Source organism: Symphalangus syndactylus, chromosome 15 (genome assembly GCF_028878055.3).
Source record: "Symphalangus syndactylus isolate Jambi chromosome 15, NHGRI_mSymSyn1-v2.1_pri, whole genome shotgun sequence".
Lineage (NCBI taxonomy): Eukaryota > Metazoa > Chordata > Mammalia > Primates > Hylobatidae > Symphalangus > Symphalangus syndactylus.
The window spans coordinates 10,071,051-10,087,525 of NC_072437.2; the positions used below are offsets into that span (position 1 = coordinate 10,071,051).

The 16,475-nt window shown below is 44.9% G+C and overlaps 1 protein-coding gene across 2 annotated transcripts in view; it reads left to right on the plus strand.

Annotated features, from left to right (window-relative positions):
* COL4A1 (collagen type IV alpha 1 chain) overlaps window positions 1–16,475 on the plus strand; it is a 157,149-nt gene that overhangs the window by 138,087 nt on the left and 2,587 nt on the right. For both annotated transcript variants that reach the window (XM_055244660.2, XM_055244661.2), the window contains exons 44-51: window positions 799–871; window positions 1,721–1,792; window positions 3,017–3,145; window positions 4,466–4,564; window positions 5,577–5,789; window positions 6,648–6,825; window positions 12,590–12,704; window positions 15,514–15,686. In XM_055244660.2, coding sequence (XP_055100635.2) covers window positions 799–871; window positions 1,721–1,792; window positions 3,017–3,145; window positions 4,466–4,564; window positions 5,577–5,789; window positions 6,648–6,825; window positions 12,590–12,704; window positions 15,514–15,686 — 1,052 coding nt within the window. The remainder of the gene's footprint in view (window positions 1–798; window positions 872–1,720; window positions 1,793–3,016; window positions 3,146–4,465; window positions 4,565–5,576; window positions 5,790–6,647; window positions 6,826–12,589; window positions 12,705–15,513; window positions 15,687–16,475) is intronic.

The following is a 16,475-nucleotide window of genomic DNA, read 5'->3' on the forward strand; positions in this document are numbered from 1 at the left end:
AAAAAAAAAGAAAGAAAAAGAAATATACCCCATTCCTGGTGCAATCAGTGTCTGTCTCTATATACATACTTATGTATAAATATGTGTTTGTGTATATGTTTATATACATATATATGTTCATGTTATTTTGGTTTGACACTTTTAAAATAAGGCTAAGAAACAAGGCTACGTAAGGAAGAAAACAACTTGTTACATGTTGCTGTCCACGACTAGAGAAGGGAACGACTGTGTTGAAATGGAAAGAAAATGAGCTCCTATTTTAAAATACACGAATATTGCCATAGTATAAAGGAAAATACTCGTTCTTTAGCATTTCTTAATTTTCTTTGCATATTTAAAATCAGTTTTCAGATAAGACATAAAACTAATTCTAAAGAAAACTGCCTGCACTTGAGGGTTAAGGGGAAAGTTTTCAGAAAAGCTCGTTGGCTGGTGCTGGATGGCTGTGTTGCCGTCACAGGTGTTGAGGGGGCCCTGGCTCTGTCTATGGCATTGTGCTGTGAGCTGGAGGTGGCAAGGGTGGGACATTTGCCTGCTCCTCAGGAGCTTCCCCTGTGGATGGACAAGCAGAGGAGACACATGGGAGGGAAACAAATGCTTCTACTTTCCAGCTTCCCGATTGAGGCACATGCAAAGGTGTTGTTATTCTATCATTTAAGAAACCACAAGGCACCATTTGTTCACAAATGTGCTTTGCAAAACATTGAGGGGCCGTTTCAGTTTTCCAACTAGCAGGTTACTGGAGAGACTTAACCTACATATCCTGAGCAATTCCCAACCTCCTCTTTGTGTGTCTAGGGTATCGGTGGCTCTCCAGGAATCACAGGCTCTAAGGGTGATATGGGGCCTCCAGGAGTTCCAGGATTTCAAGGTAAGACAGCACAGGCCTTGCTGCACAGCCTTTGCAGCAGCAGATGCTGTGTGAAGAGCTTGCTAGCCTCGGACACTTTAGCACTGATAGCACCGGTGCCATTATAGCATGAGATACTGTTCTCTTCAAATTAAAAATGGCGTTTCTGTGTGGCAGCCCAATTTGTATAATCTTATGGATGCCAGTATAAAGACATTCTGACTTTCTTATTAAGAATCAGTGGGTCATTAACATCTCAATAAGAAGTCATGGATTTGGGCTATTCATTAATTTATTCATGTATTAAACACACATTTTTGGGCTGCTTACCAGCTCCCAGGCACTGCAGTTTTTACTGCTGAGTCAGATACACGTAAAAGGTGAATAAAACAGGTCGCAGCCTCAAGGTGTCTTGTGGTCCAACTGGGGACATGTGTGAATCAGATCGGGACCAGAAACAGTGCCCTATGCCCCTCCACTAGTTGGATCATTTTACAGTTGGCTGCATGCTTATAAAAATGTAGCTTCTGGGTTCTAGAAAAAAGGGTTTCATTTAAAGTTTTACACACATGACCAGAAATAATGCTGTTTTCTTCCTTGAAGATAAATTGGAAATTTGTTCACTGACTATGTGTGCATATATGTGTATATATGCCTATATGTGTGTGTATGTGTATATGTATGCATGCATAAGCAGGTGTGTGAATGTGTATATGTGGGTATGCATATATGAGTATATGTGTGTGTATATGCATTTATCTATACATTTGTGTACATGTATGTGTGTGCACTAGAAAGAGATATATACACACACATATTTGTTTACCATTGGGAATTCTGTGCAAGACAATGCTTTCCCTCTGCTTTTAGGTCCAAAAGGTCTTCCTGGCCTCCAGGGAATTAAAGGTGATCAAGGCGATCAAGGTGTCCCGGGAGCTAAAGGTAGGAGAGTTTGTTGATCTGTGGACACCTTACTGGTGCTTTGTGAAAATGTAAAAGCCAGGAATGCAGAGAATTGGGGTGTTTGCTTTTTTCATATGTGAAATGACTCAAAAATTATTAAAAACAGTTGATCGAGAATTCTTTGCAGCAAGTCAAGATTCCTGTAGTTGACATTTTAACCAGCGACTCGTCTGGAAGTAGAATCTGATAAATCCAGGACTGAGGGAACTCCAGGGGAGGGGTGGCTGAGGTTCTCGCTGACAGGCTCAGAATTCAAAAACTTCCCAGGGCTCTAAAGTTAGCCTGAAATCAACCACTGAAAGTTATAATAGGAAAGAAAATCAATCTTGCACTTAGAGACGGAGTGCATTCCTGCTGCACAGTAAAGAATTCTTCCTGGGAAAGGTGCTGTTGTTGGCTTCTCCACCGGTGGGAGCCCACAGCGTGAAGGGCGCGGAAAACCATATCATCTCAAAAGAGAGTGGTTTAAGCACAGTATTCATCCTGCTTCCTCTTAAGAGCAGACCGTATTTCCAGGGCATCATTTAATTTTCAAAACCATGTTTTGGGAGAGAGAATGAGAAACCACATGCCCTAAGAAGTGGAACCCAAGGAAGGAGAGGGGAGAGAGGGTGTGTAGAAGGGGAGGGAAGGTATGTGGAAGGGAAGGGAGAGTTGAGGGTATTGGGCTGAAGACGGGGAGGCTGAGGGGACCTCGCACTTTGTGTGGTTCTTACCACACGCTAAGACCTGTCATGCAGAAGAAGGATTAAGTTCATTCATCACTCAAAGATCAGGACCAGTGTGATACTATACAGTAAGGCAGGTTTCAGATGAGTGTGGGAAAAATGTCCTAATCGCAGAGTGGCACTCTCCACGTCAGAAGCGGGGGCTGCCTGGGAAGAACAAGCTTCTCTCCCCGCTGGGAGGGCTGGCATGAGGCTGCAGGGCAGTTGTCAGGGGTTGCAGAGCCCAGAATGCAGTGGGAAGTTACACTGATGCCCCAGTGCCTTTGCCTGAGAGTTCAGGATTTCAGCTTAAATAATAAAGATGTGCAGATTGGACATGTTTTGTGAAGATCTGTTTACCTGGGTTTTGATAATGACTTTACCTTTGAGAAGTACGTTCCATTTGGATAGCTTCACCCGGGACTCTCCTTCTAAAGTTGTTTCCGCTGCAGTATGTGGACAGTGAAATTGATCAATGCCTTCCCTGTTCCCACAGGTCTCCCGGGTCCTCCTGGCCCCCCAGGTCCTTACGACATCATCAAAGGGGAGCCCGGGCTCCCTGGTCCTGAGGGCCCCCCAGGGCTGAAAGGGCTTCAGGGACTGCCAGGCCCGAAAGGCCAGCAAGGTGAGAAGGTTTGGCCTGTGCAGGGTGGTGTGGGGAGCCCAGAGGGGCAGTGGTCAGTTCCTCCTCACCCGTGTATCTAAAATAATGATAATGGGTCATCGTTATCATTACTTTGTATATACAATGGGTAATGATTATACACACACATATGAATATGAGTTTCTTACCTCCCTTCAATGCTTATCAAAACCTATGACATTTTTAAAGGGACCTAAAAAAATCCAGAAGAAAATCCAGGAAAAGCTAGAGGAACACATAACAACACATCTGTGTTCAGTTAGAAAAACATGGGCTCAAAGAACCAGAGCATTACCTTTCCCCCTCCTGCCTCCCGCTCCAGATGGGGGTGGCACCTAACAATCTGGAATGGTAAAAATCGGTGCTCTCCATCCATGCCCCCAGGAGCGCTGCCTGATTGGCACTGTCTGTACAATTCTATTATTTCCCGAAACCCTAACATAGTCTTCTGCTTATTTGAGCGAAACATCTCCTATTTCAAGAGCTACTGATAAGGAGTGGGTGGGAAGTAAAGGAGAATGAAAACATTTAAAGTTGAAAGCATCAATGAAAATTTAAAGATACTTAAGAATAAGCTAGCCAGGCTCACTGGGTCACACCTATGTAATGCCAGCATTTTGGGAGGCTGAGGTGGGAGGATCACTTGAGCCCAGGAGTTCAAGACCAGCCTGGGCAACATAGGGAGAGTCTGCCTCTACAAAATAATAATAATACAATTAGCCAGGTGTGGTAGTGCATACCTGTAGTCCCAGCTACTCAGGAGGCTGAGGTAGGAGAATCGCTTGAGCCCGGGAGGTCGAGGCTGTAGTTAGCGGTGGTCACACCACTGCATTCCAGCCTGGGTGACAGAGCGAGACCCTGTCTCAAAAAAAAAAAAAGAGAGAGAGAAAGAAAGAAAGAAGAATAAGCTATGTACATGAAAACAAAAAAACTATCCATGTTGGTATATCTGTTGCCTAAAAATTGAGACCCCAGTATATGGCTAAGAGGGAAAGTTATGCAGTCTCTCATTCCCTCCACATCACCTGCCTTCTCCAAACCAATCTGCCAAACAGCAAGAAACCAGGGAGAATTCAGAACAATGTGCCCAAACACACACCCCCATATGAATATCCAGCTGCTTCTGCAAAGTCTGTACTCGACTTTGTGGGAAGCAACTCCTGGCTGTCCAAGAAAACATTCTCATCTGCAGTGAGACTTTATGCTTGCCTCCTTGAACACTGAAAAGGACATTTAAGAAGGGAAGAAAGAGATACAGCTTACTGCCATGTGGGATCATAAATTATTTTTCCTTTGCCTCAGGTGTTACGGGATTGGTGGGCATACCTGGACCTCCAGGTATTCCTGGGTTTGACGGTGCCCCTGGCCAGAAAGGAGAGATGGGACCTGCCGGGCCTACTGGTAGGTTGTGAGACTTCCAACCTCATCACCCTCAACCAGGATCTTTGGGATAGAAGCAGCAGACCCGGGCATGGGGAAACGGCAAAATGAAGTTGGATGTATTACTTGACAGATTTCCGAAGAAGTCTGTTTCTTAGAAGAAACAGGATCCAATAGAAGAGCTGAAGAAGTGTCCTTTTTTCTATGTAGAGACAGATATTGGTCAAAGTGTACATTTCCCAGATATTGTTGAAAGGCAGCCAATAGTGGTGGCCCATGTGGTTTCCTAAGTGGGATGTGAGCTGCAGCTATGAAAATTCTATTTCAGCAAAGGACAAGGGAAGTAGAAATGAAAATAATGCCAGCATTGGCCCAAAGGCATGGGATGAACTTGATCTGCTTCCTTAGGAGAAGGGACACTCGGGTGTCCCATGAAGGCTATGATGCAAAAGGCTGAGGCCACTGACTCATTGAACAAAGAGCTCAGCCCAGCAGACCTGGGCACAGTTTGGCACGTGGCACAGTTAGAGAGGGGACAGAAGCAGGCCTTGCCTGCGAGTCCCTTACTGATCCATTTCCGTACATGGGCTGCTGTGGAAGAGAAAACACCTTAAGATGAGATTGTTTAATAATTCTATGATAGTCCTCCCCACCAGGAGCCCCACGATTCCATGCGAATGACATGCACAGAGTCACGTCATTCATTGATTTTCATTTATTCATACATCCATTTTCATATGTGTCATATATTCATTGAACTAAATTGTTCAAGCATCTGCTCTGCACCAAGAACTGTGCTTATAAAAATATCTTGAGGTGTCAGGTAAAAAGAAAAAGTTCAGACACCATGAAGGAGGCAGGCTGCTGTATTTAGTTAGCCACGCATTCGTTTTAGACTTTTTCGGTAACATGAATAGGTAGGATACTTTGTGGAAATACAAAATATTAAAAACTCTTCGGAGAAAATGATTTTGAAAGCCTTTAGGGGAGCGTGTTTGCAATTAGGGGAACTAATTTGTCTCCTGTCTTCCAGGTCCAAGAGGATTTCCAGGTCCACCAGGCCCCGATGGGTTGCCAGGATCCATGGGGCCCCCAGGCACCCCATCTGTTGATCACGGCTTCCTTGTGACCAGGCACAGTCAAACAATAGATGACCCACAGTGTCCTTCTGGGACCAAAATTCTTTACCATGGGTACTCTTTGCTCTACGTGCAAGGCAATGAACGGGCCCATGGCCAGGACTTGGGTAAGAAGCCTGCAGATCCACGCATTCATTCAGTGTAGGTGTGTTGAGTGCCTTCGGTGCACAGTGCTGGACTCGCCTCTGCTGCTGCAGTGAGGGCAGTAGCGAGTGAAACACTGTGCCATGAGGGCAGTAGCCAGTGAAAAAGCAGCCCGGCCCCATTTCCCTCCATTGATTACAAATAATCAGTTCAACAGCTGCTGTATTACTAATGGCAAGCCAAGAAATGTGAAGAGTGAATCTTCGAAAATCTTTAAATTAATAAAACTTTAGATCTCATCTTCAAATTATCAAGTAGGATCAAGATTCCTGGAGTGCACTTAACAATTTGCATTGATGCGGCTTAACCATTGCTCTTTGTAAAAAATGTCCACGTTATCCTGTCTGAAATTCTCTACGGCTGCTGAGCTCTGCTCCTCTAGTTTGGATCAGCAGAAAGCTACATATCCGTCCTCATTATCTTAATCTGACCCAGATATCCTCCACCAAACTGTGTTTTAATTTTCTCTGCCTTTAACTTTTATCAGGGTTAGAATCAACAAGCTGCTATAGAAAGAGCATCTCTGCATTTTCTGCAAAACTGTTGTTAAAGACATTGCCCAATTTGTTACTGTCCATTGTATAACGAACCATGTGTTAAGTTTCTTTTAGAATTCAGCTTTAGGAAAAGGTTTCTTTGTGCTGGTAAACTGGTTTTGTTTCCTTTCATCAAAAATGTCCTACATAATCCTTTATACATTTCCATTTCAGTGATTATGTTGATTATATGTTTTTGCTTGTTGTCCAGCTGAAATCCACTTTACATAGGGATAGATTGTGAACTATAAAGAAAACATCTCACGTTGTCTTCTTCCTTGCTAGGCACGGCCGGCAGCTGCCTGCGCAAGTTCAGCACAATGCCCTTCCTGTTCTGCAATATTAACAACGTGTGCAACTTTGCATCACGCAATGACTACTCGTACTGGCTGTCCACCCCCGAGCCCATGCCCATGTCAATGGCACCCATCACGGGGGACAATATAAGACCATTTATTAGTAGGTGAGTCAAACATTTGTAGGAACAAATGCAAAATTGAAGAGAAAAAGTCTCTAGTCTGGACAAACATATTTTTTCTATTTTTCTCCAAAACGTTCAGTCCATTGCCATTTAGTTTATTATTTGTGATGTCCGAGTTTTGTAATGGAAATCAAACATAAAAATTATTTGACATAAAAGTCAGTTGGCTGGGCACAGTGGCTCATGCCTATAGTCCCAACACTTTGGGAAGCCGAGGCGAGAGGATTGCTTGAGCTCAGGATTTCAAGACCCGCCTGGGCAACATGACGAGACTTCATCTCTACAAAAAATACAAAAGTTAGCTGGGCGTGGTGGCACGAGCCTGTGGTCCCAGCTACGAGGGAGGCTGAGGTGGGAGGATCACTTAAGCCTGGGATGTTGAGGCTGTAGTGAACTGAGACCACGCCACTGCACTCCTGCCTGAGCAACAGAGTGAGGCCCTGTCTCAAAAAGAAAAAAAAAGTCAGTTATTCTCTTTTAAAATTATGGTGCAAAACCATGGTGAGACGATGCCAGGCTGGCAGAGATCATTTATATTTTACCTGACTCACTGTGGTGCTTGCCTTTCCTCCTATGAGCAAAGCGATGCCACTTGATTCTTCAGCAACCTTTAGAACAGTGTTTCTCAATCTTTCTTTTTTAAAAAGCAACAGCTTCCCCAAGGAGCCTTTTAAGACATTGCTTTCTGAATCATCCCTGCCCCTATGAATTTTTTAAAAAATTATTTTTAATTTTGATAAAATGGACATAACATAACATTTGCCACCTTAATAATTTTTCAGTGCACAGTTCGGTGGCATTAAGTACATTTGCATTGTTGTTTAACCATCACCACCATCCGTCTCCAGAACTTCTTTATTTTCCCAAACTCAAACTCTGTCCCTATTAAACACTGACTCCACATCCCTCCTCCCAGCCTCTGGTGACCCCCATTCTACTTTCTGTCCCTGTGAATTTGACCCCTGTAGACACCTCATGTAAGTGGAATCATATAGCATTTTTCCTTTTGTCACTGGCCTATTTCCCAGTGACAGAAGGAAAAATGTCCTCAAGATTCATCTACATTACAGCATGTGATAGAATTTCTTTCATACTTAGGGCCAAATAATATTTCATTGTGCATAGGTGCCACGTTTCGTTTCTCTGTTCCTCTGTCAATGGACACTTGGGTTTCGTCCACACCTCAGCTGTTGTGCACAATGCTGCTATGAACACGGGTGTGAAAATATTTCTTTGAGAGCCTGCTTTTAATTTTTCTGGATGTATACCCAGAAGTAGAATGGCGGGATCGTATGGTAATTCTATTTTTAGTTATTGGAGAAGCCTCTGTGCTGTTTTCCACAGTGGCCACCCCCTTTCCATTCCTGCCACAGCGCACAGGCTTCCAGTTGCTCCACGTCCTCATCAGCACGGGTTGTTTTCTGCCTTTCTGATAGTAGCCATCCCAATGGGTGTGAGGTGGCCCCTATGAAACTGTAATACTGCAGACACTGTGTATCTCCTCTGTTTGTGTATTGTATGTATATCTGTGCTTTATACATAAAATTATACAGATTTATACATACAAAATTATACAATAATACATATGCTCCCAGTTCCACCAATTTTTGCTCCCTTGGGTGATATTGTACCCATTGAAAATGCATGTGCTTGGCTGAGCAATTTCCCTTAAGTGTTTATCCGCACTAATATCTGAAGTATGTTTTCAGGCCCCAGGAGCCTCCCTGATAGGAAGTAAGATGGGAAACTGAAATTATTACGACTGAAAATAACGTGACTGTCCTCTCTTTGCCTCTTTCCTTCTAATTAAAAGTTTATTGCTGGCCTGGCGTGGTGGCTCATGCCTGTAATCCCAGCACTTTGGGAGGCCAAGGCAGGTAAATCACCTGAGGTCAGGAATTTGAGACCAGCCTGGCCAGCATGGTGAAATCCCATCTCTACTAAAAATACAAAAATTAGCTGTGCATGGTGGTGCACACCTGTAATCCCAGCTACTTGGGAGGCTGAGGCAGGAGAATTGCTTGAACCCAGCAGGCGGAGATTGCAGTGAGCCAGGATCGCACCATTGCACTCCAGCCTGGGCGACAAGAGCAAAACTCTGTCTCAAAAGAAAAAAAGTGTATTGCTTAGAAATACTCAGAAATAATAGGAAAGTGGCCAGTGAACAAATTCATTTGACTAAGAAGCTATTCTGTAATTTTACTTTTTACTTATTAAGATAATAAATGATAAAAAAAGATAAAAAGTGTTTTTATATTCCCTTTAAAGAAATCAGCAGTCAGGCCGGGCGCGGTGGCTCACGCTTGTAATCCCAGCACTTTGGGAGGCCGAGGCGGGCGGATCACGAGGTCAGGAGATCGAGACCTCGTCTCTACTAAAAATACAAAAAATTAGCCGGGCGTGGTGGCGGGCGCCTGTAGTCCCAGCTACTCGGAGAGGCTGAGGCAGGAGAATGGCGTGAACCCGGGGGGCGGAGCTTGCAGTGAGCCAAGATTGCGCCACTGCACTCCAGCCTGGGCGACAGAGCGAGACTCCGTCTCAAAAAAAAACAAAACGAAAAGAAATCAGCAGTCTTTGAATATGAAGAAAGATGTAGCAGTATCAGCTAGGAAGTGCCCTACATTCAAGAGAAAAGGGAAAAGGGAAGCAAATGCTTGGAGTCACCCCTGGAGCTCGTGCCCAGCTGCCCTAGGGTGTGCCTTTAGCCCAACTCCTTTCATTAGATGAACATGCCCTGTTTGGGGGAAGACCAGGGTTATGTGCCAGGCAGGTCCTGGCAGATCACAATTTAGTGAGAGAGCTATGCCACGTGGGACCACGGACCAGAGGGCTGGAAGGCACTTCCTATGTAGGAAAATCTTAGATCTTTGATCTCCTTACATTAAAATATCTACTGACAGTTTTCTTTGATTTTTTTTGAGCTATAAGAAAACTTACTTTATAGGTCTTAAAATGGAGAATATCATTCATTACACTTCCAGAATGGCACTTTTCAGAATGCAGGCAATGCTTCACCTGTGTGAGTGGCTGCCAGATACTGACTGTTTTGAGCCTTTGTTGCTCAGAACCGTGCCTGATAACTAGAAGGAAAAGTTACAACTTTTGTGGGTTTCTTTTTTTAGCTTCCTTTACACAACAAGTAGAAAAAGACTATTCATTGATATGTTTCCTGTTTACTTCTTGGCAATGTTGACATTTGACCTTGATTCAGAGCCTCTTGACAGGAGCTCCGGCATGCCTTGGTGGTAGTCCAAAAACAGGTCTCAGAGAAGCTGTGTGTCTGAGACCAGCATTTCTCTGTGATGCATTCCTCTCAGTAAAACACCCCTGGTCTTTGAGCACCAAGAGTCTAAGTTTCTGTATGTTTTGATCCTGAGATGAGCTGATAAAGCCAACGGGGAGGTGCTAAACCATAGAGTCTAAGCAATGGGCACAGCATTTCCCACTTAATATGTAATTGGACCAGAAAGTCCTGAAATGTCCCAGGACTTTACATTTCCAGATTTTTATGTCTTTCTGTTAGTTGACACATCGAAGGTCAGCATGAAGGGACCTTCCCAGGCATGTACTTGAAGCTGCTGCTTTTGCATCAAGTCTGCCTCTACTTCCCTGTTGTAGAGAGGCTGCCCCTTTGTCCCTGTCTCTGAGAAGGCAGGTTTCCATGGTTACTGAACTTAGTAGTTTCCACAACTTCTCAGGACTTACAGGTTCCTTCTCAGCTCTTCCCTTTAGGGAGGTCCGAAAGCTAAATTTTAGAAACAGCAAATGACACAAAAGCCTTCATTTTGAGCAGAAAAGGTGGCAGTTTTCCTACTTTCATCCTGACAGTAGGGCATAATTTTCTAAGTACTTTCTAGCTTTCTGCAGACAAGACTCAGGAGATAAATACTGATTGCTAATTGCTCTGATGAAAAGACTGCTGGATTGAGAGCAAGGGGAACTGCATTTTAGTTCTGTCTTGGACACAACTAACCCTGGGCTTAGTTTCTTCATATGCAATATGGAGAATTTGGCCATGTGCATTTTAAGGAATCACACAGCTCTTTAAGCCTGCAATGGGGCAGGACCCTTGAATCCCTCAGCCCAGAGACAGTCTGAAAAAGACAAAACCCTTCCCTGAAGGCTGTATTTCTAGGTCTCGTGTCTAGCAAACAGATGGTGGCAGATGTATAAGGCCAATTTCAGTCACTGTTGTTTAACTGAACCTTTTAATGCATCTGCATTTGGGTGAATAAAATAGAAAATTGCACACACCACACACACACACACACACACACACACACACAAGTCCATGGAAAATCAAATGACTCATTCAGCCCTATTCCCCCTTCTGATCCACTTTCATGCAAATGTCCCAGTATAACTAGGTGTAATTATTAGCACCATTTATAGTCATTTATCAGCATTGTTAACACTGTTCATTTTGTGACTTGAATGTAATTATTCACTGTTGGCGTTTAATTTTTTTTTAAAACAAAGCATTATCCCACCATCAAGGGCTCCCTTCATTGAGAGGGCCTTAGTGAGAACACTGCTGTTTTAATTTATTTCTGGTGCAGTCCCAAGGCTGAGCTGAGTCAGCCTGGCTTGGGAGGCATCCTGTCCTTGGGAGGGTCCTCTGGGGGTCACTTCAGCTGCAGTGGATGCTGACAGCCTCGGACCTTGGACAGCTGAGCCAAGAGAGCAGACCAAAAACAAGTTTCCCGCGAGAGGGCCCATGTGGACATTCAGCCTGGAGTTCATTAAAGCATTATTTGTCTTAGTTACTCAGCTCACTAAGTGCATTTCTTCTACTAAAGATTATTCATAGCTTCAAACAAACTGTTGCATTCCAGAAGGAGTAGCTCTTGGATTTCACCAGCATTTTTTCTGAAGCATTTATTGTGCTTGTGGAAATACATACTCATTGTCGAAAGACTGGACAACACTCAAATGCCCAAAGAAGAAAAGTCGCCTGTAACCCCAGCCCCTCCAGGAGAGCCACTGTTAGAGCTTTGCCTTCCTATTTTTCCCTTCTACAAGACAGACGGTTAAATGACTCGTGTTGGATCTATTTTTTAAACAGTTTTTTAGGGGCAGGTCTCGCTATGTTGCCCAGGCTGGAGAGCAGTGGCCCACAGGCAGGCGGAGCATAGCTCCCTGCAGCCTTGAACTCCTGGCCTCAGGCAGTCCTGCCTCAGCCTCCCGAGTAGCCAGGACTACAGGCCTGTGTCCTGCTCTAATTTTTTTTTGAGATGGAGTTTCACTCTTGTTGCCCAGGCTGGAGTGCATTGACACGGTCTCAGCTCACTGCAACCTCTGCCTCCCAGGTTCAAGTGATTCTCCTGCCTCAGCCTCCCGAGTGGCTGGAATTACAGGCATGTGCCACCATGCCTGGCTAATTTTTTGTATTTTTAGTAGAGACAGCATTTCTCCATGTTGGTCAGGCTGGACTTGAACTCCTGACCTCAGGTGATCTGCCCGCCTCCGCCTCCCAAAGTGCTGGGATTATAGACATGAGCCACCGCGCCTAGCCATCCTGCTCTATTTTTGAATTGAATGTTTTAATACTGAGACAGGCTTATAAAACCAATGGGAAGGTGCTAAACCTCAGAGTCTAAGCAATGGGCACAATGTTTTCCACTTAATATGTAATTGGACCAGAAAGACTGAGTGAGGATGTTGAGTGTAGGTAACGGGGCAGTGCATGGAGGGTGGTCTCTGCCCTGCGCCCCAGCTGTGCTGACTGTCTCTGCTCTACTTCCAGGTGTGCTGTGTGTGAGGCGCCCGCCATGGTAATGGCCGTGCACAGTCAGACCATTCAGATCCCACCGTGCCCCAGCGGGTGGTCCTCGCTGTGGATTGGCTACTCTTTTGTGATGGTAAGTGTCTGGGAGACGCCATATTTCCCGGGAAGAGCCCCACTCGTGCCCCATAGCCGCCTCTATCTGGTGCCTCCACACCTTGGACTTCTCTGCATCTCACTGCTTAAGCCCCTCCTTCTTCCTCCAACCATCCCTTTCCAAAGCATGCCTCGAAGCCTGGCCTGCTCTGCCTGGTGACAGCAGGGGTCTTCACCACCAGCCAGAACCTTCCCCTGCCCCCAGCCAAGGTAGCTGGGATGAGCATCTTCCTGGAAATGCAGGCCTGGGTCTCTGCTTCCCTGTGGCTGCTCCACTCAGGTGCTCTACAGCTCCGTTCCAGCACCAGCAATGTGAGCAGCTTCTCTATACAACCAGCTTCTCCATACAACCAGCTTCTCTATATGAGCAGCTTCTTCATATGACCAACTTCTCCATATGACTAGCTTCTCTGTATGACCAGCTTGTGCATATGACCAGTTTCTCTGTATGACCAGCTTCTGTCTTTGAGCAGCTTCTCTGTATGACCAGCTTCTCTCTGTGAGCAGCTTCTCTATATGACCAGCTTCTCTATATGAACAGCTTCTGTATATGACCAGTTCCTCTATATGAGCAGCTTCTCTATATAACCAGCTTCTCCATGTGACCAGCTTCTCTATATGACCAGCTTCTTTACAGGGAGTGGAGGCCTCTTTCAGGGAAAGGAAGAAGAGAGCCTGCACGTGGGGAGTACACATTCTGCTACAACATGCATGAGCTTGAAAGCAGAAGCTTGAGTTAGGGAGAGAACACCCGAGGGCTGGCTGGGGCCTCCACGAAGGCCCTCCTGGGGCAGTGCTGCCTGGGACGCTTCCCACGGGGCAAGGACTGCTCTCCTAGCCCCAGAGCTTCCCTTCCCCACAAAAGCCAATTGAAACAGAAAACAAGGCCCCTGTTTGATACACTCATCGTAGCTTATTTTATTCCATTACCCCAGTTGGCAGTGTTGATTAAATATATACAGGTCGTGAACTTGTAAGATCAGAGTTATCCCAGAATTTGCCAATTCCCAATAAACGACCCTACACGTACATCTGCGTCACCATTGGAAGTCCTAATCCCATCTTCACACTGTCAGGAATGGGCAAGTTGTACATCTGACCTACAGATGAACATTATTTATTATCTGATTGACAGGCTTCATAGCTATTTTCTCCTGTAAATTATTCCAATTGTAGAAAAAATTGGCAGGAAAGCATTTTTTTTTAATGTTTGAGTGAGGATGCTCAGGGTACATAACAAGGTAACTCACGGATGGTGTGGCGTCTGCCCTGAGTCCTAGCCATGTGGAGGGTCTCTGTTCCACCTTCCAGACGTGCTGTGTGCGAGGTGCCCACCATTGCGATTTCCTTCTACTGGATTTTTCTTGTGCTTTTCTATGCATTATTCCAAGTGTAGAAAAAGTTGGCAGGAAAGCAATTTTTAAAATGTTTGTGCACGTATACAAGTTTGATTGTACGGTTTGCTGGGTTGATTGTACTGCAGCAAGTTTGTATGATTTACTGGGTTGATTGTACTGCAGCAAGTTTGATTGTATGGTTTGCTGGGTTGATTGTACTGCAGATAGACTCTTCATGTTGCAACACCACCACCAGATTAACAGGTTGTTCCAATAATTGGAAGTGCTGCATTGTACCTAGTTTATCGAGAGCCAAAAAGGTTGAAAATGCTGTATAGAGAAACAGGACACTAACAATGGTATAAGCATGCCATTTGCATTAAAAGGTAGATTGGATTCGCCACTCCATAATCATAAGAAATACTGAGTGGAATCTCTGTGTGTCAGAGAAAGCCCACAGTTGCACTGAGGAACCACAGGAAAGCTGTTGTCACCACCAACCGTTGTCCGGGTGTCAAAAGGCCTGAAACAGTGATTGCCCATAATTTCTCTAAATCAGGAGCAAGCGAAAATAATGACATTCTAGAGAACAGTGTCTTCCAGCACCTCCTCTGAGTTCTCAGGACGGTGGCTCTGGTCTGGAGGTCTGGAGACTCCTGTCCTTGCCTCTCCTCTGCCTTGAAGCTGTGTGATCCTGGTCAGATCCCAGAATGTCCTCATCTGGGAATCAGTGGAGTTAGCCTTGTCTTCAAAGGTCCCTTGTGTCTCCAAAATTCTTGAGTTCACATTTCCCATATCTGAAATAATAGTCATGGGGATCTGTTGTCATGTCTTAGTCAAGGTTGTATGTCATTCATTTTAAGGTCTTGGTTTCTGAGTACAGGAAGGTCCTACTTAAACCTGCTAGACCAAAATGGAATTTGATAAAGTTATAGTACTAGCTATTTTTTTCTCTTTCTCTTGTTTTTCTCTCTTTTTAAAGAAAAAAAATTGAATGATTATTCTTTACCTTATTATAAGATAAATAGCATCTAATATAGCAAATGCAGGAATGCATTTGTAAAGTCTGATTCCATATCAGTTGTTTACAACATTATTTGAACATTTTGGCTATTGTCTCATGCCCCACGTTAGAAGGGCTCGGAGTGTTTCAAATCTAATACATAGCTCTTCTTTAAACCCTAATAAAGCTGGGCTGGTCACCTATTTGGGAAGCAGCCATTAGACGATCCCTGGGGCCATGTTGAACACTATGGGGCCCCAGCCATGCAGGCACTGGCTTGCCGGCCAGCCCGAGAATTTGGGCACAGAGTGTGTCCTGTGGTGACCACATGAGGCTGCAGTGTGTGGCTTTCCAGAGGGAACACCCTGGCGCCTTCCTGGGAAGGATCGATCTCTCTCCCGGTGTTTGGGGAGGGAACCTCTGACTCACGGCTTGCATCTGTTCCGCAGCACACCAGCGCTGGTGCAGAAGGCTCTGGCCAAGCCCTGGCGTCCCCTGGCTCCTGTCTGGAGGAGTTTAGAAGTGCGCCATTCATCGAGTGTCATGGCCGTGGGACCTGTAATTACTACGCAAACGCTTACAGCTTTTGGCTCGCCACCATAGAGAGGAGCGAGATGTTCAAGTAAGTGGGAGCACTGCTTTTTTGCAGGGTGCTGGCCCCTTTGTGACTTTATTTTTTAATCATCCGCGATCCGTAACACCTTCCAACGCAAAGTCTCAAAGATGGTTAGTAATGAATATTTGATGCTGTTCGACATGGGCAGATGACCGAGACGATTTTCAAAGGCAGACCTTGAGTCATAGGTTTAATTTTTTCATTTACCGAAGAACCATGAAAGAAAAAGGTCATTTTCCATTTTTTCTAGGTGAATGTACTAAAATGTAATTAAAGCAACTGAAATCTCCAAACAGAGCATGTTTGAAATACGGTATATTTAATAATCCCGGGGAGAAGTGAGCAGCGTTCATTTTCATGCCATTTATAACACTGATCGTAATGTACACTTTGTGTAAGTTCTGAGTGACTTCACAAGGTATTTTTTTAGACCTGTGCAAATAAAAATTAATTTCAGCACAAATTCAGCTGAAATTGAGAGGGAAGACCCTTCCTTCCTTTTCCATTACCAAAATCTCACCTTTAAAATGACTGTCCCAAGTGGCTACTAACCTTGCTGGAGTCGACTGGGAGCCCGGCCTGTCCCCGAAGGCCAGGAGCGCATAATGAACCCTCTATCCGGAGCCCCAGCTGCAGCCCCGCTGGAGCGAATGCGGGAGGCTGACGGAGCTGGCACAGCTGCTCACTGTTCATTTGCAAAACAAGTGCTTCTCACCCCCAGAGATAAGCCTTTCCGTCTTCACCTTTTTGGAGAGAATTATATGGAACTCTGCTATGATCCTGGCTCTTTCCAGC